The 25,243-nt window shown below is 40.5% G+C and overlaps 1 protein-coding gene across 1 annotated transcript in view; it reads right to left on the bottom strand.

Moving 5' to 3' along the window:
- The window catches only part of Ubxn4 (UBX domain protein 4), a 39,559-nt gene extending 20,342 nt beyond the window's left edge, over positions 1-19,217 (bottom strand). Inside the window, exons 1-7 of the mRNA XM_052200176.1 lie at positions 18,797-19,217; positions 11,116-11,218; positions 7,878-7,906; positions 6,968-7,086; positions 3,508-3,679; positions 3,007-3,100; positions 1,652-1,706 (exon numbers count right to left, since the gene is read on the bottom strand). Coding sequence (XP_052056136.1) covers positions 1,652-1,706; positions 3,007-3,100; positions 3,508-3,679; positions 6,968-7,086; positions 7,878-7,906; positions 11,116-11,218; positions 18,797-18,878 — 654 coding nt within the window. The 5' untranslated portion in view covers positions 18,879-19,217. The remainder of the gene's footprint in view (positions 1-1,651; positions 1,707-3,006; positions 3,101-3,507; positions 3,680-6,967; positions 7,087-7,877; positions 7,907-11,115; positions 11,219-18,796) is intronic.
- Between the last annotated feature and the right edge of the window lie 6,026 nt (positions 19,218-25,243).

The raw sequence follows: 25,243 nt of genomic DNA, 5'->3' as shown, positions 1-25,243 counted from the left end.
AACTTGGGCTGGAGACATGGCTCAGCGGTTAAGAGCACTGACTGCTCTTCTGAAGGTCCTGAGTTTAATTCCCAGAAACCATATATGGTGGCTCACAACCATCTGTAATGGGATTTAATGCCCTCTTCTGGTGTGTCTGAAGACAGCTACAGTGTACTTACATATAATAAATAAATAAATAAATCTTAACAAAAAAAGGCAAACCTTGGGGGCAAAAGCTAGATGGCTCAGTGGTTAACAGTACCGACCGTTCTTCCAGAGGACCTGAGTTCAATCTCCAGCACCACGTGGCAACTTAATATTGTCTATAACTAGACCCATGGGATCCAGTACCTTCTTCTGGTGTTATACATAAATAAATAAATAATTAAAAAAAAAGAAAAGAACTTCATAAAATTGTTGGTGAGGTGGCTTAGTGAGTAAAGATGCCTGCCACCAAAGCTTACACTATGGACTTGTTATGGAAAGAGAAGCAGCTTACTCCAAGTCCACTGATCTCAACACACACACACAAACACACACACACACTCCTTTTAAAAAGGAGCTGAAGAGATGACTCAGTTATTAAGCACACTGGCTGTTCTTACTAGTTCTGGGATCTTAGGAGACTTAAGTTTGATTCCCAGCACTTACATGACAGCTTACAACGTTTGTAACTTCAGTTCTAGAAAACCTAATGTCCTCTTCTGGCCTCCACAAGTACCAGGCATGCAAACAATGCACAGATTTGCATGCAGGCAAAACACCCATAAAAATAATTAAAAAATGATTTAAGTGACAGCATAATTACCGGTCAAATATCTATCAACTTAAAAACTTTTGTCAGTGGCTCTGGAGAGAGTACAGTGTAATCTGTAACCAAGCAGAATTATAAATCTTGCCAGGGGCAAGTGTGTTATCCCTGAGGACAAATGGCAATCAATTATTTGGCTTGAGAAAAAAAAAAGATAATCTATGAGACACCAAGGAGATGGGGGCACAATAACTGTGTGAAGGATGACCAGTGTGCTAGAATTCAAAGTTATATTAAAAATTCAGGAGTATGTATGCAAATTGACTTTGTTCAAATCTAGCAATTTTAGATCAACTTTCTTTAGATATTTAGTATGAAAGACCGGCTGTACAAAAAAAAAAAAAAAAAAAAAGAGTATTCAATTATCCCTAGTAATTTATAAAAAAAGAAAATAGGGCTGCAGAGACGGCTCAGTGGTTAAAAGCACCGACTGCTCTTCCAGAGGTTCTGAGTTTAATTCCCAGCAACCACATGGTGGCTCACAACCGTCTGTAAAGGGGTCTTATGCCCCTTTCTGGTGCGTCTGAAGACGACAGTGTACTCAAACATGAAATAAATAAATAATCTTAAAAAACAATAGAAAGAAAAAAAGTAAAGAAAATAAACAGCTGGCATGGTACCTCACTGTACCCCAAAGATTTCCAGGCCAGCAGGGACTACACCAAAAGACATTGTCTCAAACACAAACAAACAATAGCCAAAATCCTAAAATGAAAAGAGTATAATCTGAGCACACAGAACTGATAATTTCCTTTACCATGATACAACACTGAGCTCTAAGGATATCAACCTAGGTCTGCTAAATTGGACAATAAATCAAAAATAGCCTCAAGTAACACTGCTAAGTGTGAGTTCTACCTGCGCTTCTTCCTTCCTCTTCTCTTCTCTCCTTTCTTCAAGTTTTTTTGTTAGTCTGCTTAAAAACAAAAACAAAACAAAAACAAAACACCAAGATAGATTCTATTATTCAAAGCACAATTAAGAATTTCATGGGGGGGGGGTAAGCAGGAATGTTGGTGTACACCTTTAAAATTAGCATTTAGGAAACAGACTAGCTAGGGGATACACAGTCAGACTGTCTCAAAGAAGTTTTATTTATCTAACACAAAGGGATCTAATCTCTGAAAGCACAGCAGGTTTATCTGTCCATTCCCGTTCCTTGCATAAATCCATGAATGAATAGGAGTCCATCATAAGCCTGTTCTAACCCTAACTGCCTTATATTTATATAGAGAGTTTTCACTTTTTGATGATCTATCTGATTGATAATGCCTGAAAAATAAACAAATTTAAGCAAGAGAGCTGGCTCAGCAATTAAAAGCTTATATTATTCCCGCATTGGACCAAACTTCTATTCCCTGTAGCCCACTTCTTTTTGTTGGGGCTGTTTTTAAGACAGGTTTTCTCTGTGTATCCCTGGCTGCCCTCAGAGATCCACCTGCCTCTGCCTCTCAAATGCTGGGATTAATGGTGTGCCCACCCCCATCTGGGCTCACAACTGCCTCTTTTTCCAGTTGCAAGTGGCCAAAAAGATACCAATTCCTTTTTTAAGGAATTTTATTTTATTCATCACTGTCATTGTTACTGTGTTTGCAAAGCTGAAGGCTTAACCCAGGACCCCATGTCTACCAAGCATTCTAGCACTGACCTTAGACCCTAGTCTCCTCTAAGAAGTATTTTTAACTTCCATATAATATTAAATGGTTTTTGGTTGGGATTATAAATAGTAGCCATTAACTAATACTTTTTAATTGCAGCATAACAGATGAATTTCATACTTCTGCATTTTATAAGCCATACTACAATGGATCAGAGATTAGTCCAACAACAACAACAAAAACAATGACAGCAGAACCCCAGCTCAGTACATATGTATAGTATGAGCTAAGATTTTGTTCATCTAGAGCTTATTTTTCTTTTGGCATAAAGAAATAAAAGCAAAAGTGACATATGGATATACACATATATGTACCAGAAGGGAGTCTTAGAACAAAATGATGAGATCTACAACTGATTGACAACTTCAAAGATACAGAAAAGCTATACTCTAGTTTTAATTTTCATGGAATAGTTGAGTTATTGAGGCAATCAGAATTTTAAACCTGTAACTCTGAATCTACCTTTGAGTTATGTTTAGGTTTTACTTAAGTTAAGAAAATGACTAGAAACTGTAATTTATTAAACAAAATGCTGTCTACAAAGTAAAAGCAGACCTTTCCACTCTGACGGTGAGGTCCTCGGCTGGTCTCTGGTTGGAACATCCATGAGGCTCCTGAGAGAGGCTGTCATGACCTGCACATTCTCCTCCTTAATTATTAAAATGAAATAAGAATATTGCATTAGAGGCAGATATATTTCTGAGATGGAGGCCAGCCGGGTCTACAGAGTGAATTCTAGAACAGTCAGGAGTACACAGAGAATCTTGAAAACAACAACAACAACCAAACCACCACCCCCCGAAACAAAGAAAACTACATTTAATGTAACTTGTAAAAGGTATAAACCATCTATTAACCTTGCCTCCTGAGTATTAGGATGACAGAATGGATGTACCACTGTACCTGATGGAATGACAAACATTCTACTAGCTAAGCCACAGACCTAGGTTGGGTTTATCAGGCCATTTGAAAAGGCCTGATGTTATCTGTCTGGGATGCTACAGGAAAACTAATCCATGCCTTTGAGTATGAACTGAAGGAATACTTTTACTCTACCTGTTGCAGCATCTGACTTTGTGCCAGAAGTAGCTGAGGTCTCACAAAGCTCTGTATTTCTGGACTCGGGACTTTCACATATGTCAGGTTCAAATGAGGCAGATGGGGTAGATACTGAACTTTCTGACTGGTTGTCATTTGTCATTGATGTTTCACCTTTTGATAAGTGCATCTTGGGAGAAAACATATCAAAACTTAATGTGAGACTGTTAGCCATTTTATGGTAAATTTATGAATTCTCTCTCTCTTCTCTCTCTCTCTCTCTCTCTCTCTCTCTCTCTCTCTCTCTCTCTCTCTCTCTCTCTTTCTCTCTCTCTCTCTCACACACACACACACACACCTTCAAGAGTAGAAGTACTAAATCTTCTGTAGGACAAATTGAAAATGTAGATAATAAAATCTATATTATGGGCTAAATATATAAAGGTGGCACAAGCCTTTAATCCCAGGCAGAGGCAAGTGGATCTTTGTAGGTTCAAGACCAGCCTGGTCGATATAGCAAGTTCTAGGACAGCCAGGACTATAGAGACCCTCAAAACAAAAACAAAAAGAAAAATTTCATTATGGGATTTAACTACAAGCTGGGAAGAACATAATTTTCTTTTTTTTTTTTAAGTACAGGGTGATGAGGTGTGTCTCCAGTCCATAAAAAGTTTTAAGCAGAGTGACTTTTTCTGGCTAGGGGAGGGGACTCAAGACACTTCTGAAAGGCAAGGCAGATGATAAGACTGGTAGTGCTACCCTCAGGCCAAGCTCACTTCCCTCAAGGGTCTCAAATTCTAGCAGGTGCCTGATAGATGGGCCACTAGTTGGGGTAATCCAACTTTGTCAAGCTATGGTATTCAGAGGGTAGTTCTGTGTTATCTTCAGAGAATATCCATTGTTAAAAATTGAGCTATCCCAGGAGCCTTAGATCACAATACCTACACAGGTTAAGAAGCATCAATTTGGCCTGTCATAGCCCTCGAGTGAGAGTCCAAACAGACAGCTGTGGAGAGCAGGAGGGAAGGACCTTATGGACTGAAGAGCACACGTGGTAGGAAACTGGCTTGGGCTAGGAAATATGTTAAGAGATATCTCTGCCTTCAGTGGCCCAAAACATAGTTTATCAACTGAGAATTAACCTGGAGCTCCACAGCTCTGAACTTAAAGCTAGTGAGTACATCAAATCCTAGAGTCACTCTTTTTTCCTTCACTGCTGTAGTCTGAGAACCAGGGTTCCAGAAGTGTACTTGACATTCACACAGACACCACTCTAAAGGGTGATTAATACTCAAAAGCCCTGAAAACACAGAGGTGGGTCTTATATCCACATCAATGGCTGCTTTCTTGTCAGGAGCCATAAGAAAGGCTAAGGCTAGCCAGTGGCCTTCTAGAAGGTAGTTCGCCATTTCTGCATGGTCTGCAATGGGTGAGCTTTATGAAGCAAGATCCCAAACAGACATCATCTCAAGAGTGCTTCTTGCAGCCAATATGTCTTTCTTGTCATTATTAAATTAATATAATCTCTGATCATTATACCAGATATTGAGCAGATTTCCTGCAGACCAAAATAAAGGTGAACTTTCATGAATTAATGATGTTTAGATGAACTGATGCTTTTATATAATTTCTGATTTGATTAAAATAATCTTGGGAAGAAAGGCTTTTTGTTGTTGGTTCCCTGCCGCCCCCAAGGCAGGGTTTCTCTGTGTAGCCTTGTCTTAGAACTTACTCTGTAGACCAGGCTGGCCTTGAACTCAGAAATCCACCTGCCTCTGCTTCCCAAGTGGTGGGATTAAAGCCATGCGCCACCACTGCCCAGCGAGAAGAAAGTTTTAAGAGATAGTTTTAATTGTTTTGCTAGAAAGATGTAATAAACTTAGAAGCAAGAACAGAATGTGTCCACTCCTCATATAGTAAGTAAAGGCTGCATAATAAGGAATACAATGAGTTTTCACAATTACGTTAAAAAGAGAAATAGGCTTGGGATAAATCTGTGTTCAAGGAAAAGCATTCAGGTGTATACACAAGCAAGGCTATGTATAAAAACTGCTCCTTTGAACTTATGAGCATACAGTAAGAAACATTGCTTTCAACTTTCTATCAACATCCTTTTGTAACTATTTTTGTAATATTTTATCTATGAGGTAATTTTCTAAGAACTTTTGTTTATAAAAAAGGCCAGAGAAAAGAAGCTTGGACAGCTTTCCCCCATCCATCTACGCACCAAATGTATATGTCTGTTTATGTGTAGGTATGCATGAATACTTGTGAAATATATAAAACAGATGGTCGGGCTGAGCCAGAATGCGTGTGTATGAATGTATATGTGTCTGTGCACATCCGTCCATGTAAAGGATTTTAATCCTTTCCTTTCTTTCCTCTCTGGTTCACAGAGTTAACCAGTGTAGTCATCGAGAGGCATCTGGCTGCCTGGCCAGAGAAGAGAGTATGACAGCAATAAATCCTTTACTTAATCCCCTGCTGCTAGACAGCATCTGTTAATTGCCAGAGAATTATATAGTGTGTTTATAAAGAAGTGGGAGTTAAGTTTTCCATCACTTATCAATCACAGAGAATTATAAACGTAGTTTATAAAGTAAGAAAGAACTAAGTTTTCCATTGCTTATCAATCACAGAGAATTATAACAGATCATCTATTTTGTGTCCATCACTGTGTCCCACTTCAGTCTATTATTCTAGACTGGGCAGGCTACCAGCACTTTCTATACTCAAATAAATAATTAAATTAAAAAAAATATAGCCTTGTACCCTAAGGTTCCAGAAATTATGAGCAGTCCAAATCTTGAAGCAGTAAATAATAAGAAATAATAAAGGCAAAATTAATAAAAAATAAGACTGATAAACCCCTAACTAACCCAATGGAAAGAGACAGAAGACCCAAATTAATAAAATCAAATTAAATAGGACAGCTTACTATAAAGCTTAATGAAATACAGAAAATAATTAAAGATTTGCTGAAAAAAAAAAAAAAAGACTTGAAAATCTCTGGGGCCAGAGAGATGGATGGGTCAGAGGTTAATAGCACTTGCTGCTCTTGGACAGGATTTGGGTCACTCATATCAGAGAGTCATAACTTGGTTCCAAGAACTCCAATGTACTCTGACCACCTTGAGCACCTGAATGCATGTGGAGCATATACACACAATCAGTCATATGCACATACACACAAAGTACAGTAATTTTTTAAATGGAAAATTGCCAGGCATTGTGATACACACTTTTAATCCCAGCATCCAGAAGGCAGAGGCAGGCAGAATTCTGAATTTGAGGCCAGCCTTATCTACAGAGTGAGTTCCAGGAAAGCCAAGGCTACACAGAAACCCTGTCTCAAAAATCCAAAACTAAATAAATTATAATTAATTGAAATTAAAGCAGGGATTTAAAACAAATCCTTCAATAGGGGCTATTCAGGATTAAAAATAAAATCTTAAAACAAGTTCTGATTCCTTCTTACCTGTTGGACTTTGTGAATTCTTGTAACAAGTTCATCTGCAGAAACACTCCCTGCTATTACTTCCAAAGGGATTCCACTGTCTCCTATAAAGAAACTGGATGGAACACATACTACAGGATCTGCACAGGTCAATTAAGTTTAATAATTCATGCTTGAAACAAGACGTTTTATAAAATACAGTTAACAAAGCAAAACATATCATCTTAGTAGATTTCATAATATTACTAGCTAGCAAGTTTCTCACCTCAGTCTATGTGGTATGCAAAATGGTTTATGGTTTGTACAGGGTATCACAATAAAGAATATATCTCATTCTCTTACATCATAGCTTTATTTTATATCCATTTGCCTCTTGCCACCTACTTTAACACTTCAACCAAACTACTCCATACTGTTCTTCAGATATTCACATTAAAAAAATGTACTTTGCCAGGCGGTGGTGGCGCATGCCTTTAATCCCAGCACTTGGGAGGCAGAGGCAGGAGGATTTCTGAGTTCAAGGCCAGCCTGGTCTACAGAGTGAGTTCCAGGACAGCCAGGGCTACACAGAGAAACCCTGTCTTGAAAAACCAACACCCACCCCGCCCCCTTGCTATTAGCTACAATGTATTACCCAAAAGACAATTTGCAACATTGCTTCTACAAACAAAAAGGTAAGTTTTTTTTTTTTAAGTAAATCTAATTCCTAATTTTTTTTCCTGTTTTTTTGAGACAGGGTTTTTCTGTGTAGACCTGGCTGTCCTAGAGCTTGTTCTATAGACCAGGCTGACCTCCAACTCAGAAATCCCCCTGCCTCCCAACTGCTAGTATCAATGGTGTGCACCATCAATGCCCAGCTTAATTCCTAAATATTTTAATTAAAAAAAGAAAAGCATATATTCATGAAACCAATTCTTCAATGAAAGGATACATATTTGTGAAAACTGCAGACAGGCTTCACTGTAAAAAAAGATATCAAGAGAAAATCATTACACAAATTCAACTATTTTCCAAATATTGAGTTGCTTTCATTATTTACTATACCAATATAAGTAGTTTTTAAAAGTTAGAAGAGAAATGAGAATTTTACTTCACAAGATATTTTTGTTCTTTTTAATTGTTGTTTTATAATTTTCAGATTAAAAAATGATTTGTTCTTATAACCCAAAAAGTGGTGGCTGGATCTGCTAGAATCCCAGTGCTCTGAAGGCAGATTTTTGTGAGTTCAAGGTCAGTCTGGTCTACACAGTAATTTCCAGGATAGCCAAAGCTACATAGTGAGAACCCACTGAGAAACAAAAGAAAACAAAACAAAACAGAGGTATCTCATGTTGCTTCTTTAAGAACGAATATACCAGCAGGGCAGTGGTGCCACGCCTTTAATACCAGCACTTGGGAGGCAGAGGCAGGCAGATTTCTGAGTTTGAGACCAGCCAGAAACCCTGTCTCAAAAAAAACCAAAAAAAAAAAAAATAAAAAAATAAAAAAAAAATAAAAAAACCAACCAAACAAAAAGAAACCCTAATATACCTAAATTAAAAAATCTCAGTGGCTGGAAAGATGGCTTGGTGATTAAGGGTATAGACTGCTCTTCCAGAGGACCAAGTTTGACTTCTAACATTCACACAGTGGCCCACAACAATCTGTAACTCCAGTTCCAGGAGATCCAATACCCTCTTATAGCTTCCTTGGGTACCACACACACATGTGGCACAGATATACATGCAAATACTCATATAGTACACATAAAATAAATCTTAAAAAAATCTTAGCCTCTAAAAAGATAGTGGCTACGAATTACCTGTGCACATGATTATCATGTATTAACAAGGATTAAAACATCCTAAGATGTTTTAATGAGAGCTGGCTCAGTGGTTAAGAGCATTGACTGCTCTTCAGAAGGTCCTGAGTTCAAATCCCAGCAACCACATGGTGGCTCACAACTATCTGTAACAAGATCTGATGCCATCTTCTGGAGTGTTTGAAGATAGCTACAGTGTACATACATATAATAAATAAATAAATCTCTTAAAAAAATCCTAAATGTCCATTGAGAAAAACCATATAAAATATTTATCAGGGCAAAGGTATAGAAAGCTGTTAAATACCATCATTTCTACAAAAAAGTAGGGCAGGTGGGATGGTTCATTGGATAAGGCAACTGCTGTGCAAGCCTGAGTTCACTCTCCAGACCCTAAACAAAGGTAACAAGTTGTCCACATGTGTGCTATACTGTGTGTCCCTCTCCCCTACAGTAATAATAACAATTCTTAAATCTGAAATCTAGCAGGGCGGTGTAATCCCAGCACTTTGGGAGGCAGAGGCAGGTGGATTTCTGAGTTCTAGGCCAGCCTGGTCTACAGAGTGAGTTCCAGGACAACCAGGGCTACACAGAGAAACCCTGTCTAGAAAAAACCAAATCCAACCCCCCCCCAAAAAAAATCTGAAAACTTTTTTTTAAAGATTTATTTATTTATTATATATAAGTATACTGTCGCTGTCTTCAGACACCCCAGAAGAGGGGGTCAGATCTCATTACGAATAGTTGTGAACCATCATGTGGTTGCTGGTATTTGAACTCAGGACCTTCAGAAGAGCAGTCGGGGCTCTTAACCACTGAGCCATCTCTCCAGCCCCCTGAAAACTATTTTTAATCACTTACTTAACTGCAGTAAAGAGCTTGATGTTCAGGGATGGCAGAGAGGACTGAGTTAATAGGGAAGCACATGCCTAGCATGCATCATTCCTAAATTCAAGCCCTGTGCGTGTGCCAGTGCTTGTGCGCACATACACACAGTTAGGGTAAGAGAGACTTTTTATAGTCATAGTAATTAGATTCCAAACAAAGTGAGGGATTCAGTAATTCCCCATTACCTCTAAAAAACAAACAGCAAGTTGGCTCAACAGTTAAAAGAGCTTACTGCTCTTCTAGAAGATTCTAGTTAGGTGCCACTATTCACATCGGGTGACTCACAAGCACTTGTAACTCCACTTTGAGAGGACCTGGACCCTTCTTCTGGCCTCCATAGACACTGCATTCATGTGTGCATGCACACACACACCACACACACACACATACACACACACAAAATTGAACACGCACACACATGTACAGATAAAACATAAGCTACAATGTTCAGTAACTATAAAAAAGGTTTGCTTTATGCTTTTTTGTTAATATGAAACAATAAAGTGAATATTTTATAAGCTTACAATAAATTGCTGAAATTCATGTATTTAATGTATACGGGTAATTTGTGTGTACGTATACATACTACACGTGTGCCTAGTGCCCACAGAAGCCAGACGAGGGCATCAGAGCCCCTGGAACTGGAGTTACAGGTTGTTTTGAGCCTCCATATGGTGTTGAGAAAAGAACCAAGATCCTCTTGGAAGAGTTGCCAGTGTACTTAACAACTGGGTCACCTTTCCAGCCTGAACATTTTAATCCTTTTGTTTGGTTGCTTTTTTTATTTTGAGACGGCATTTCTTTGTATAGCCCTGTCTGTCCTGGAACTCACTTTGTAGATTAGGCTGATCTTGAACTCATGTAGATCTGTCTGTTTCTACCCCCCAAGTGCCAGAACTAAAGGCATGCACCTCACTGCCCAGCTTCATTTCTTTATGCATTTTATATATTTGTGTGTATATGGGTAGGCATGGTATTCAGGTCAGAAGACAACTTGTGTAAGTTGCTTCTCTCCTTTCACAATATGTGATATGGAGATTAAACTCAGGTTGTCCTGCTTGGCTGACATTTTGTTTGCTGATCCATTTTGTTAGCCCCAAATCATAATAATTCTTGTTACAAACTACATAGATGTTTGGTAGAAAAGATAAACATAAAAAAATATTTTTAGCAAGGTGTAATAAAGAATCTGGAAACAGCAATCAGAAATTAAGTTTCCTTGAAATTATTAATTTTGAATTATGAATTCTTTATAATAAAGTTTTAATAGTAATCATAACAAAATAATTTAAATCCCCAAAACTGGGTGTGGTAATATACTCCCAAAAATTAAAAAATAATTTCTTTCCAGTATACCTTAGTACCTTAGTTATCTATAGCTATAAAACTTAACATTCTCAATAGTCTCTAAGATATCATTATGGATGACAAAAAATCATTACAAAATAAAAAGTAATGAAGTATTAGAGCAAAAGCATACCTCTTAATATCAATTTTAATAGCAACAAAGTTGTTTGATGATGCTTCTGTCACTTTGTCATCTTCCCAACTCGCAGCCATCTGTGTAGATTGCTCATCGTCCCCTGTGAGAACATCCCAAGGACTTAACACAAGGCCACAATTTGTTCATTCTAAATTCTTCCCCCTGGGAAACTATAACTCCAAATAAAATATAACCCATACATATTTTTCTTTCCTATTTTATATTTTTTGTGTAGGAGTGTTTTGCCTTGCATGTATTTAAGAGCATCATATGTGTGTAGTGCCCCAGGCCAGAAAATGGCTTTGGAACCCCTGGAAATGGAGTTACAGACAGTTCTGAGCTGTCATGTGGGTGATGGGAACCAAACTGGTCCTCTGCAAGAACAGCAAATGTTTTTTTCTTTTTTTCTTTCCTTTTTTATTGAGTCAGGTCTCTATGTAGTGCTGGAACTTGCTGTGTAGACTAGGCTAGCCTTGAACTCAGACATCATGCTTCCCAAGTGCTGGGACTAAAGGCATGCACTACTACATCCAGCTTACCAAGTACCAGATTGGAAAACTGATCTTCTGAAGCCATGAATGCAGTTAGTCCCATGGTACAGTGCTTGTCTAGAATTCACAAAGTCCTTGGTTTGATCCCCAGCATAGCAAACATACAAATAAACTCAAAAATCTTTATCTATAATTTCAGCTGGCTATATCAAACAGACACAAATAATAACTACTTGCAGCTTCCACTGTTGCAAACCAGAGAGCTTGGCTCAACATCCCTAGCTGAGCTGTTTGCACAGGTTTCTTGAGAGCAAAACATCCCGTGGCTTAGCTTGATTCCTGCCTTCCTGCCCGGTGTGGTACGGACTTCCCAGGTGCCTAACCTATGACTATAATTGATTTTTCCTGTTCCCTTCCCTGGCCTCTAGTATATATATTGCTCGTCTCTCAGTAAGGCTTGGGCATTCTCCTTGCAGAATGACCCGTGTCTGTGTTTTTTAATCCCCCAGGCCCACGCCCGATACTCGGTACCATGGCAGTGCGGGCTAGGATCAGGGGCTTCCTGATGTAAGGTTTCCTGAATAAACTGCTTCGAGAAGAATCTCCCGTGTCATCTCCCTTATTCCACTGGACGGATAATGGCGGTGACATTCCACTACTACTACCTTGAACAAAGCTGGCAGAGGTCACCCAGATACTTACAGTAGCTTAAATGGGTCTTCCCTGCCAATTCTATTTTTTTCTTTTACGATTTACTTATTTTTATTTTATGTGTATTTGCTTGCATATATATGTGTATCACATGTACATTTGGTACCCAAAGAGGCCATTAGATTCCCTAGAACTGGGGTTAAGGACAGTTGTAAGCTGCCTTGTGATGCCGGGAACTGAACCTGCATCCTGATGAAAGAGTTTTCTTAGCTTGTCCAGTCTCACTAGAATGTCTATTCTTACACAGCAACTGGCTATCATGTAGCCAATTTGGGAACAGAACTTGGGACCCCTGTAAAAGCAGCAAGTGCTCTTAACCACTAAACCATCCCTCCAGCACCACTTAACACTTTAAAAAGTTCCTTGTTTATTTTTTTTTAAACAATTAACTTTGTTATAAGAACCTTGGACAACAAAACCCATTACAGGTCACCCACCTTTTAACCTATTAATTAATAAACATAATTAATATACAGACAGTTCTGAGCTGTCATGTGGGTGATGGGAACCAAACTGGTCCTCTGCAAGAACAGCAAATGTTTTTTTCTTTTTTTCTTTCCTTTTTTATTGAGTCAGGTCTCTAGTAGTCCTGGAACTTGCTGTGTAGACTAGGCTAGCCTTGAACTCAGACATCATGCTTCCCAAGTGCTGGGACTAAAGGACTAATTAATATACTTAATTATGTTTATTGTCTACTGTCTTATCCCAATTAGAAAATAATGTTCCATGAGGACAAAGACGGTTTCCCTGTTATCTTAAGGCTGAAATTCCTACAGAGAACTTGTAGTAACAAGGCACACAGCTTGTTTAAATGATTAGCATAGTGAGCATATAGGCATGCCTACAGTACTTGACTGCATGTCTGAGTGAGATGAGATCCTAGGAGAAATGTGGACGTGGAAATACAATAAAGAATGATGGAAAGGTACCATTTGGAAGTGAGAAGATTCTAAATGAATGTGTCTGCAGAGACAATGGAGTAGGAAGAAATAATAAATTCCCAAGAAAATGTGTCAACTATCAACCTAGAAATAGCTATTTAAGAACACTCTATACAATCACTTCAAGGAGGAAGAGTGAGCAGTCTTATATAGTCCGACATTCTTTCATCCACTATTTTATTCTATTTCAGTTCTTTTGTTGTAGACATTGGATTTATGTAGTAGATATAAATCAATATCTGTTCTCAGCATAGATTAAAATCCAATGGTGCAAAACAAAACAAAAAACAAGCAAACAAAAAGAAAACAAAGCAGATATCTGCCAATTACTTAAAGAAGTAATTGCTATGAATGAGTGTGTTTGGGTTTGGGAAGATAGTTATGAGAAGACCTGAGTTTGATTTCCAGCATGTGAGCACACATATAAATAAATAAAATCCCTTTATTATAGTCAGAGAAGCCTTCTCTGAGATAGATCTTTCCTTTTCCTTTCCTTCCTTTTTTTTTTTTTTTTTTGAGACAGGGTATCTCTATGTAGCCTTGGATGTCCCAACTTATGTAGACCAGGCTGTCCTTGATTTCCCAAGTGCTGGGATTAAAGTCATGCACCACCATATTGATCTCAGAGGTGACATTTAAGGTAGAAAACAAAGAGAATTGAGCCACACCAAATACAGAAAAGTTCACCATGAAGAAAGAATACATGTGTAGGGAAAGGTCTGGGTGGCCAGAAAAATAATAAACAATAGAGAACATGAGACAAATGAAACTGAACGGCTAAGGAGGGCTACCCACACCACAGCTTATCTGACAGAATGCACAATGGTGACATTTAGCTAGAAACCCTGGGGGAGTAAGAAATGAGGGCAACAAACACCCCTATCCTGAGTCAGTCCTAAGACAGAGTCGATGGCTGTGTGAGGTTGGTGCCTCTCACCCCCTATCTATGCAGGATAGGTGAAGGTCCTAATGTCACATTCTCACTGGCAGTGTGTTTGTCACTAAGCCTCGTGGTGGCATCAGTTGCTAAATGCAAGTCTCAATGAGAAGCTTAATACTTACTAAGTTCCACTAGAATTACCAGCTGCAATCTTCAGTATATTTAGTCTTATTTTTTTTTTTAAATATTTATTTATTTATTATATGAAGGTTCGCTGTAGGTGTCATCAGACACTCCAGAAGAGGGCGTCAGATCTCATTACAGATGGCTGTGAGCCACCATGTGGTTGCTGGGAATTGAACTCAGGACCTCTGGAAGAGCAGCCAGTGCTCTTAACTTCTGAGCCATCTCTCCAGCCCCTTTAGTCTTATTTTTAATCAAAATATCAACCACCTAAAGAAATCTCAATTGCTCAAACCTTAAACTTTGTGGTCTATGTTAAGCAAAGAGGGCAGTCAACTGTATCAGACACAAATAGGTTTCAGCAAATACCACTGAGTAGACAGACATTTTTAAAAAAAGATTTATTGATTTTATGCAGTGAGTATACCATCACTGTCTTCAGACAGATCAGAAGAAAATATTGGATCCCATTACAAATGGTTGAGAGCCACCAGGTGGTTGCTGGGATTTGAACTCAGGACCTCCAGAAGAGCAGTCAGTGTTTTTAACCTCTGAGCCATCTCTCCAGCCCTAGATAGACATCTTGGCTTCAGGTTCCTCTTCATATTTTTGTACTATGGCAAAATTGTCTTTACATCTTTCAGTTTAAAGAGATACAACTAAAGATCCTTATTCATTTGGCTGAAGTATCTCTAGTTTCTAATACAACTCTACAATTACTTAATTTTTATTTAGTTATTAAATGGATTATTTAATTCATAAAAACTATATTTAAAAGAGCCAGATGCAGTAGCCCATGCCTGAAGATACTTAGAAGGCTGAGGCCAGGAGGATTACTGAGCCCAGGAGTTTGAGGGCAGCCTAGGCAACTGCAAGACCTAGCCTCTAAAAAAGTAAAAGGAAACAATTTCATGGGGGGCCTGGAGAGATGGCTCAGTGGTTAAGAGCACAGACTGCTCTTCCAGTCCTGAGTTCAATTCCCAGCAACCACATGGTGGCTCACAACCATCTGCAATGGGATCTGATGCCCTCTTTAGGTATGTCTGAAGACAGCTAAGTCTTTAAAAAAATTATGAAAAAAAATCTTGCCTAAAACATTTTGTCTGAAATAATTATTTTTAGAAGATATTTTATGTATGTGTCGGCCTATGTGTGTGTATGTGTATCACATATGCATAGGAGGCTGTCAGGTCTTCAGAAGAGGATTCCCTAGACCTGGAATAGTATATGGTTGTGGGCTGCCTGCCATATGGGTGCAGAATTCAGGTCCTTTGCAAGAGCAGTAAATGATCTTAACTACTGAGGCATCTCTCTAGCCCATAATATATATGTGTGTGTGTGTGTGTGTGTGTGTGTGTGTGTGTAAGTCTAGAACTCACGTGCCCTCTACCTCCTAGGTTTTAGGCCTGGAATACTTCTTTGAATACCCTTGAAACCACTCCTTCTAATTATAAATACCTTTTTCATTTCTTAAGTTGAATTTTTTAAAGGTTGGTATATTATTAATGGGGTTTCAGATCTAAGAAAATTTAAAGTTCTCATATATAATCTCTGGGCTTGAGTGAAAGCACAAGAGAATAGCTATAACTATTATACAATATAAAATCCTGTGAACTTACTTAAAATATCTTGAGGATTTTGTGGTGTGTGTGGTTTGATAGGAGTGTGTGGCTTGATTCTGAGGTTCTAAGGTATGAACTCTGTAGATAGCAATGTCATGTCACATGTCAAAAGATTGGTGCTACCTACCTGTTAGGTGCTACCTGTTCAGTTAGGATGACCTAGTTAAAACTCTGGATAGGCGATCTACCTTTGAAAGAAGGTAATGATCAGACTCTACTGTCCATCCCTAACAGTATTTTTGCAAATGTTCAACAGTTGCTGATGCTCTACATACATAACACTAGCTCACCACAGTAAGGTTAACTGAGGACTGTGTATACACATTAAAGCCTATAAAGTCTAAGCCTTCAAATACTTCTATAGCTTTCCAATATTTGCTTTAGCAGTTTAGACCAGGATATAGTGGGGTAGAGCAAGTACCTGGCATAAATAAAGCCCCAGGTCTAGACCTACCCATAAAGGGGAAATTTTTTTATAAATAAAAAGGAACTTTTAGTATTTTTTAGGAATGTTTAGGTACCATCAATTGCATATTCTGTTAAAAAAACAAACAAACATGGATATCATGGTCTTATTTCTCTATTGACTTATTTTAACACATAACCTATAACTGTCTTCTTCCTTTCTCTTCCTCCTCTTCCTTCTTCGAAACAGGATTTCTCTGTTCAGCCCTGGCTGTCTTGGAACTTGGTAGACCAGGCTGGTCTTGAACTCCTAGAGGTCTGACTGCCTCTGCCTGGCAAGTGTTGGGATTAAAGGTGGGTACCATCACTACCACAGCACCCTTCTCCTTTCTTAAGGTTTCTCTGTGTAGCCCTGGCTGTCCTGGAACTCCCTCTATAGACCAGGCTGGCCTCAAACTCAGAAATCCACCAGTCTCTGCCTCCCAAGTGCTGGGATTCCACTCCTGCTTGGCTGTTTTTTTCCCCCCTTAAAAAACAAAAATGTCAGATATGGTAGCACACACCTATAATTCAAGCTCTTGGGAGGCTGAAGCAGAAAGGTAACTGTGAGTTTGGAACCAGCATACCCTACAAAGTGAAGGCCTACATGCCTTTGTTCTCACTACTTGGGAGATAGAGGAAGAGGTAGACTGATCTCTGTGAGTTCAAAGCCAGTAAAGGTTATATATAGTCAGACCCTGTAAACTCTCTCCCACCCCAAAAATGTAAATGTTAACCTGTTGTGGTTGCACAGGTGGGTAATCATAACACTTAGGAGTGGAGGAGAATCAGAATTTCAAGGTCGGGCCGAGCTATATGAAATCCTGTCTCAAAAAAACAAAAACAAAAAAACCCCCAACAAAACAAACAAAAATACACACAAAAACAAAAATCCTGGAAAACCAAGCAAACACAGTTTTTGAGAGCCTGGCCCAACTTACCTTACAACTTTGGACCTGAATTATTCAACTACAAAAAAACAGGACAATAAAACTACTCTCCCTGCCTAGAACTATTGAAATTTTGTGTGGAACACAGTTTAAAGTATTATAAACTGCAGCTAGAGAGATCTCAGTGGTTAAGAAGCTGCTCTTTCATTAGACCTGAGTTCAATTTCAAACCTCATGTGGTAGCTCATGACCATACTAAAATCACTTAAACCTACTACTGACCTCATAGTAAAATGTCCTGTGTTCTTTGCATTTTCATGTGACTATTGCCCTTATCGGATTATAGGACTATTATTAATTTAAAGTATAACTCCAATATAATGTAAATAATTTATGCTCTTCTAATTACCAGCAAGCACCGAGCTGAAAATTTAGCATAACAAAACAGACATTTAAAATTTAACGCTCAATCAAATTCACATGTCAGTCATTTTTCTTCACAGAGTTGGACAAAGTTACAGACCGCCTAAAAGACTTGGGCCAATTATGAGTAAACTGTTACTAAACACAAGTGACTTAAGAAATACAATTCAAATTAATAGTTGTCACACAAACTGATCCATGTATCAAGAATGTACAAAACTATCGAAGCAGATAGTTGACTGCAAATATACAAGACTTCAGCAATCAAACAGGAGGCTGGCTACGGACAAACTGCTCTAGAGCAACATGGGGTAAGTGAGTTAGCACAAGTCTGGGAAACTACATTTTAGGTTAGGAGAGAGGAAGAATCAGGACTGAATGTGTACTTTTAAAACTATGTTAAAAGTGAAAAAAAAAGAAAAGAAAGAAAAGAAAGTCAACTTGTAATAAAGCACCTTGGAGTTCCCTCCGAGCTCTATGATAAAAGAGTAGCCATCTGTGAGCTCAAGTTTACGTTTCAGGAACATTCTAAGACATCAGGTGGTTTCTTTGTGGCTTACCGATGACACAGCTTTCTTGACAGCTCACAACTTTCTAGACCCAGTTGTCTGCCTAGTGGCCTGTCCCAACCACAACGGCACACCAAGAATTAAAAGGTCCAAGCTGCCAGAAAAGTCGATCCCAGGGGACCAAGGGGACACCGGGGTTGGGGGTCTTGGGGGTCTGCCTGACAACCCGACTGCCAAGGCCTGCAGGGCGAGTCTCCTCGCCGGGTTCAGTGACTGGGGACAGGGCCTGGCCGCGCCTCCCACACCGCTGCAGAGAGGTCACGCCCGAGTCCCACGCAGACCCCAGAAGCACCAGGCGGCCCCGGGCCCGCCCGCGGCCTGGAGAGGCTTGGCGTCTGGGTCGGCCCCGCGGCGGGGCAAGCCTGGAGCCACAGCAGACGAGTGGGCCCCACGCAGAGCCAGCGGACCCGAACACACCGAGCGGACCGGCGACCCCGCAGCTCCTCCTGCCTAGCCCCCTCGGCGCTACCGAGAATCAAGAAAAGGCCAGAAGCACTATCTTCCCAGGCCCTCTCCCCAGTCACCTGCCACGAACACCACGAAGACCGCGCCGCTCCTCTTAGCAGACGCGATGGCCGCCGGGATGGCGCCCTGGAACCACAGCATCGCTCCCCTCAGGCCCAGGCGCTCGCTCGGTGTGTCGTCGCCGCGGTCCCACAGCCGACCCCGCCCTCCTCGTTCTCTGGCCGCGTGGCCCCGGCAACCACCGGCTCGTCCGGCCCCTGGTCTGAGGCCCCCGGCTGGCCCGTCCGCTGACAGCCGCCCCCTGGGGACGCGCACTGGAGCGCGCTAGGCAGGAAAAGCACGCCCCCCCGTGTCACGTGACGGCACTCCTCGTCAGGGGTCGCGCGCCCCGGCGCCTTGTCTGCCAGGTAAGTCCGTAAGTGCGTGCCCCCGCGCAGCCTCAGGTTCCGACTCCAGGAAGTGGATGGAAGTGTCAGGAAGGATGACTAACCGCTACGGCACGTTGACGTCGCTTGCACTGAGGCTTTCTGGGAATTGTAGTCTTCTGAGACTTGCTTTCTAGTGGAAAGATAAACTGCGGCACTACGAGAGTGGAAGTAATGAGCGCAACAACGCTCTAAGAATAAATGCTAGATATCAAGTTGCTATCACCCTCTGACTTCTGCAGGCAATCTGCTCTACAAATAAACAAGCTTTTCGGGGGTTGACCTGAAGCCTTTGGTTTTTATTTAGTCTGACCCTGTGAAAAAGATGGGATTCAGAGGGGCGTGGCAACCCACGCATTTAATCCCAGCAATCCGAAAGCAGAGGCCTGCCAATATATCTGTATGGGCTGAAGGCCAGCTTGGTCTACAAGGTGATTCCGCGGACTGTGAGGATTTGTACAGAGACCTTGAATAAACAAACAAAAACCAACCAACCAAACAAAACCGCAAACAAAAGAAAAAGAGGCACAGCAGTGCTTCTTTCCTCCCCCCCCCCCGCCCCCGTATCACATAGGCCCCCTTACTTGAAGGGAGGTAGGGGCAGGATGCTGGCTTTTGGGATATAATGGGCGTTTACTAACTGGATCAAATTGTAATCTACTATGCTATTGAAACAATTTACTTATTTTTAATTCTGTGAAGACAATCCTCCTGCCTGTACCATCTTGTGTGTACCATCTTGGCTGGCTGTACTTAATTTGTATGAAAATCATGTAAAGGGGCTGGAGAGATGGCTCAGAGGTTAAGCGCACTGATTGCTCTTCCAATTGAGTTCAAATCCCAGCAACCACATGGTGGCTCACAACCAATCATAAAGAGTTCTGACGCCCTCTTCTGGAATGTCTGAAGACAGCCACAGTGTACGTAATATAAAAAACAAACAAACAAATCTTTAAAAAATGATTTAAAAAAATCAAATAAAGAAAATATTTCTGTTGTTTCCGTGAGAGAGGTGTAAAGAAGGCTGTCTATATGTAAAATCAACTTGTGTATAGGCCAGTAAGAAAATAAATTTGTAAGTTTCTAGTGTTTGGTTTCAGACTTGGCAATAAGGGACTGAGGTGCATATTTTACATACCAAAGCAGACCTGGCCTCCAGGTTCTCCCAGTGTCCCTCAGTCCCTACCTGGCACACATTGTCCCCAACCTTGAACTTTCCAGGCAAGATATTTTGGTGTGTGTCTCTCTCTTTGCCCAAGCCCTACCCCACCCCAACCCCTCCTCTTACTATCTCCCTCTGATAGCTGCTCCCTGCTCCCCAGTGGCAACTTCCTTGGCCTTGGTCCTTGGGGCCAGTGAACAGGACATCGGAGAGCAGCTCCCCAAAACCTGCCTTTAATACAATCTAATCTGGTTTAAATTGGCTCATTTTTCCTAGCCTCCTTCAAAAATTTTTTATGTTCACTACTTTGACATCCCTCTTTGGCTTCGAAGGCAGACACAAGTGAATAATATAAACCAGCATTAGTGACAGAACGTGGGGCAATGACAAAGAAGGAAAGTTGCAAACAGTTACCCCAGTTCTTGAGCACCTCCATTTATGGCACAACTATGGACACATTTCCTAACCTCTCTGACAGTTCAGTTGTTCGCTAGTCAGTTGGAGGCAGGAGGGAACCTTCCCTTTAGGCTATGTGATCACACAGAGACCCTTTTAAGTGTTTAGCAAGTACTCGTTACTTAAGTGGTAATTAAGTGCTTTACAGATGTTAGCTATTGTCTCTGAATGCCTGCCCCAAATTATGTTTGAGAAAATTATGCATGCACTTTTCAGAATTCAAAATTTTGCTGGATCATTTTTAAATGTAATCACTGAACAAATATTTGTTGAGGTCGTAGTAAACAAAAGAAATAGACAACCTGTCTCAAGGATTACATTCCTCTGGCCAGTAGTAAAACATTAAGCAATAAATTGGGTAATTACTTGTAATTGTTACTGTAATAAGTGGAGGAGAAGAGGAACTAAGGACATTTAAATTTACACCGTCATTAATTATAGTTCACCAGAAATGTCTCAAGTAGGGCTGAAAGGAACCACTGAAGTTGGTTTCTTGAAGGAAGGTATTTAAGTATGAAGCCGGGGAAACCGTAGAGAGAGGCTCCATATTCTAAGGCAAACCTTGGCTTGCAGAGGAGTTCGGTTCTGAGTACCTATATTAGGTGGCTCACAACAGCCTATAATTTTAACTGCAGAGGATCTCACAAACTTCTCTGGTCTCTGTGGACACCTGCATGCATGTGCACATATCACACACACAGTATTAAGAAAAATCTCTCTCTCTCTCTTTTTTTTAACTGAAAAATGCCAGTAGAAAAAAAAATAAATGTTCTGGGAAGAGTTTAGTTTCCAGCACCTATCTTGGGCAGTTCATAACCTCCTGCTATCTCCAGCTCCAGCCAGGAAGTCCAGCATCTTCTGACCTCTGTGGGTACTCTCACACTCAGACACATGAGAATAAAACTAATCTTAAAAGATAAGCAAATACAAATAAAACCCTTGGAGCTGGCGTTTACGGGTATTCTGGTGTCGGTGCGGGTAACTGAACTCCAGTCCTTTTGACAGAGACACAAGCACTGATAATGGCTATGTCGTCTCTCTAGGTCCCCATTCCCTTGGAGGATTTATAATGATGGAGTTACCAAGCATAATCACTTATCCGAGTGTGGAGAGTGGCTGGGAAGAATACTGAGCGTAGACAGACACTCAGGAGCCTAGTGCCACTGTTCACATGAAATACAAAGAGAAAGGATACTTTAGACTCCAGCTTTTCCCCACAACACTAGGGATGCATTAAGATGATTAGCTGACCACTACATTTTTCACTCCATTTGTAGTCTGATCACTTAACATTTACTGTTCATGAGATGATGGATTGTAAGAATGGAAGACCATACCCTGGGTTTCTAGGGTCGCACTGTCTAATACCACTTAAAATCCTGGCCCCGGAGCCAGCTCGCCTGCCTGAGCACCACAACAGTTTTCTCCAGAGCTTCATGCATGCTGGCTTACCCTCAGCGCTACATAAACCAGGCATAATAACACATGGAGATGAAGAGGATCAGAAATTCAAGAGCATCTTCAACTGCATGGTGGCAAGTGCTTTTAACTGATGGGTCATCTTCCTGGTCCAGAATTATTTTCTTCTTTTTTTTTTTCTCTTCGAGACAGGGTTTCTCTGTGTAGCCCTGACTGTCTTGGAACTCACTCTGTAGATCAGGCTGGCATTGAATTCAGAAATCTGTCTGCCTCTGGCCTCCCAAGTGCTGGGCTTAAAGGTGTGCACCACCATTGCCCGGCTCATCATTTTATTAGTTATTTGAGTACAGACTCTATGTAGACCAGGTTGATGTAGAACTTTCACTACCATCATGCCTATCTTCTTTTCTTTTTTTTTTTTTTAAGTAAAGAATAGACTTTATTCAGGGCATGGAGAGGGGAGTTAAGGGGGTAGTAGAGGCAGAGAAAGGCAGGGAGAAGGACAGAGTAGGGGAGTAGAGGCCACCATGACCACATGGGGGGGAGTGGGAGAGGAGAGAGAAGAGCTCAAGAGAGCAAGAGAGAAGCTGGAAGTAAGAGAATAAGAGCCACACCTATCTTCTTGGAACTATGATTATAGGCTCGAGCCACCATGCCTGGCATGAATTATTTTGAGGTTCAAGTGCAATGTGTATACAGAGGTTGGGGGTGGGGTTCCACCTTTGATATATATACAAACCCTAGCCCAGAACTTTTAAAAACTTTTCATGATTTAAGGTAGGTGTAAACTCAAACAGGTCATAGGACAACTCAATTCTCTTCAATCCTATGTGTTCTGAGCGCCATCTCTGGCAGCTCCCAGCATCAGTACTCTTGAACTGTAGGGTCAATATTAGGAAATAATACAGAGCAATAAATAACAACAATACAGGGCTGGAGAGACGGCCCAGCGGTTAAGAGCACTGACTTCTCCCCCACAGCTCCTGAGTTCAATCGACAGCAACTACATGGTGGCTCACAACCATCTGTGATGGATCTGATGGCTTCTTCCGGTGTGTCTGAGGACAGCTACAGTGGACTCACATAAGTAAATAATTTTAAAAAGTAACAATGCAGAGCAGCTCCAAGGTGACGCATAGGTGGGTCGTGGAATGGTATCAGTACTCTGCAATGGGATTAGTGGGAATGGCAGAGAGTAGCACAAGGTCTCATCATAAATCATGTGTTCAGAATGGTACTAACTTAAGACCCAAATTGCTTTTTAATGAAAATTTCCGTATATTTTTATTAATTTATTCTTTAAAGATTTATTACTTATTATATGTATATGAATACACCATTGCTCTCTTCAGACATACCAAAGAGGGCATCAGACCCCATTTACAGATGGTTGTGAGCCACCATGTGGTTGCTGGGAACTGAACTCAAGAGCCTCTGGAAGAGCAGTTTGTGCTCTTAACTGCTGAGTCATCTCTCCAGCCCCCATATATTTTTAGAATATAGGTGACAAAAACCATAGGAAGTTAAAGCAAAGATTGTATGATCCAATCCAAGTATGTTACATAGGATAAATTGGCCTCTATTGTTCCAACCATAACACATGACTAGTTTTGTCTAACCTCTTTGTTTGAGCATCTCAGAAGATAACCTTAATTCTGGATCCTTGTGTCTTCATCTGATTGCTAGAATTATAGATGTGTACTGTGTTGACCATATTTTATGTTTAATTTCTTCAAACTTCTTAGAATATAGCTTAGCAATATACCAATAGATTATTTTAAAGTTACATTTATCTCTTCATGTGAGCATGTATGTACTGCCATATGGGTAGTGTGCCTGCTATGGTATTCATGTGGAGGCCAGAGGAAGTTTGTTCTCTCTATGTTTCTGAGTTGTAAAACCAGTATTCAGGGATGGTGGTTGGTGCCTTTAACTGATGAGCCATCTTGCTAGCCCAGGATTATTATTTGAGACAGTCCTTATTTGTAGACCACACTGGTATAGACCTTTTTTTACTACCACCATGCCAGTCTCCTGAGAGCGGAGGCCTGAGCCATAGCGCTTGGCTTGAATTATTTTGAATCTCAAGTGAAATGTATATAAGGAGGTTAGGAGTTTACCTGTCCTTTTGCCTTATAATCCCTGCACATTTCAGTTTTCCTGAGGATGTTTGCCTTCAAGTCTGTGGAGGCTTTACTTGGTGACAGCACCTTTATCTCTACAAAAAGCATATGAGTAAGTCCCCCTCACCCCCTTTTTTGACCATCATAATTGACTTGATCCAAGCCAGACCAGCAACAATTCCAGGCTCTAATATAGCCTAGGCTGTCTCCCAATTTGCCAAAGATAACCTTCTGATTCCACCTTTCAATGCTGAGATTATATGTGTGTACCAGCACACTTGGTTTATGTGGTACTGGGGAATCAAACCTAGGGCTTTCCAAATGTTAGACAAACATTGTGATAACTGAGCTACTTCCTCAAATCTGGAGGACGTGTGTGTGTGTGTGTGTGTGTGTGTGTGTGTGTAGAGGGTCAGAGGACAACTTGCAGGAGTCAGTTTTCTCCTTCCACTACATGAAACCTAGAAATGGAACTCCTGCCTCAAGTTCCCAAGTGGTATGATTATAGACATTTACTACCAACACATGGTTTAAGGCTTATGTTAAGGAATTAAATTTGTTAAGTAACAAGAAAACTGAAACTTTACATGGCTAATAATTTTATCTACTTTAGTGTTTCCTTTCTCCTTTCTTAAAGAACTACTTTGATCACTTTTTTCGTTTTCTGACTCGGATTTTTCTGTCGTTCCCTTATGTCATTCCTACTTCTATGCCAGGAAAAAAAAAAAAAAACATCAATCCAAAATGAATTGGTTTAGAAATAAGCCCAGAAACATGCACTATGCTGCCTGAGCTGACGGAGCACAGTGGGTATTAAAATGCAGCTCCAGGCAGGTAGTGATGGTGGATGCACTACCATCTTAGCATTTGGGAGGCAAAGGAAAGAGCACCTGAGTTTGGGGCCAGCCTGGTCTACAGAGT

The sequence above is a fragment of the Apodemus sylvaticus genome, chromosome 12 (genome assembly GCF_947179515.1).
Source record: "Apodemus sylvaticus chromosome 12, mApoSyl1.1, whole genome shotgun sequence".
In the NCBI taxonomy this organism is placed as follows: Eukaryota; Metazoa; Chordata; class Mammalia; order Rodentia; family Muridae; genus Apodemus; species Apodemus sylvaticus.
The sequence above is the reverse complement of the archived record's forward strand: the minus strand, read 5'-3'. Positions and strand labels throughout refer to the sequence as shown.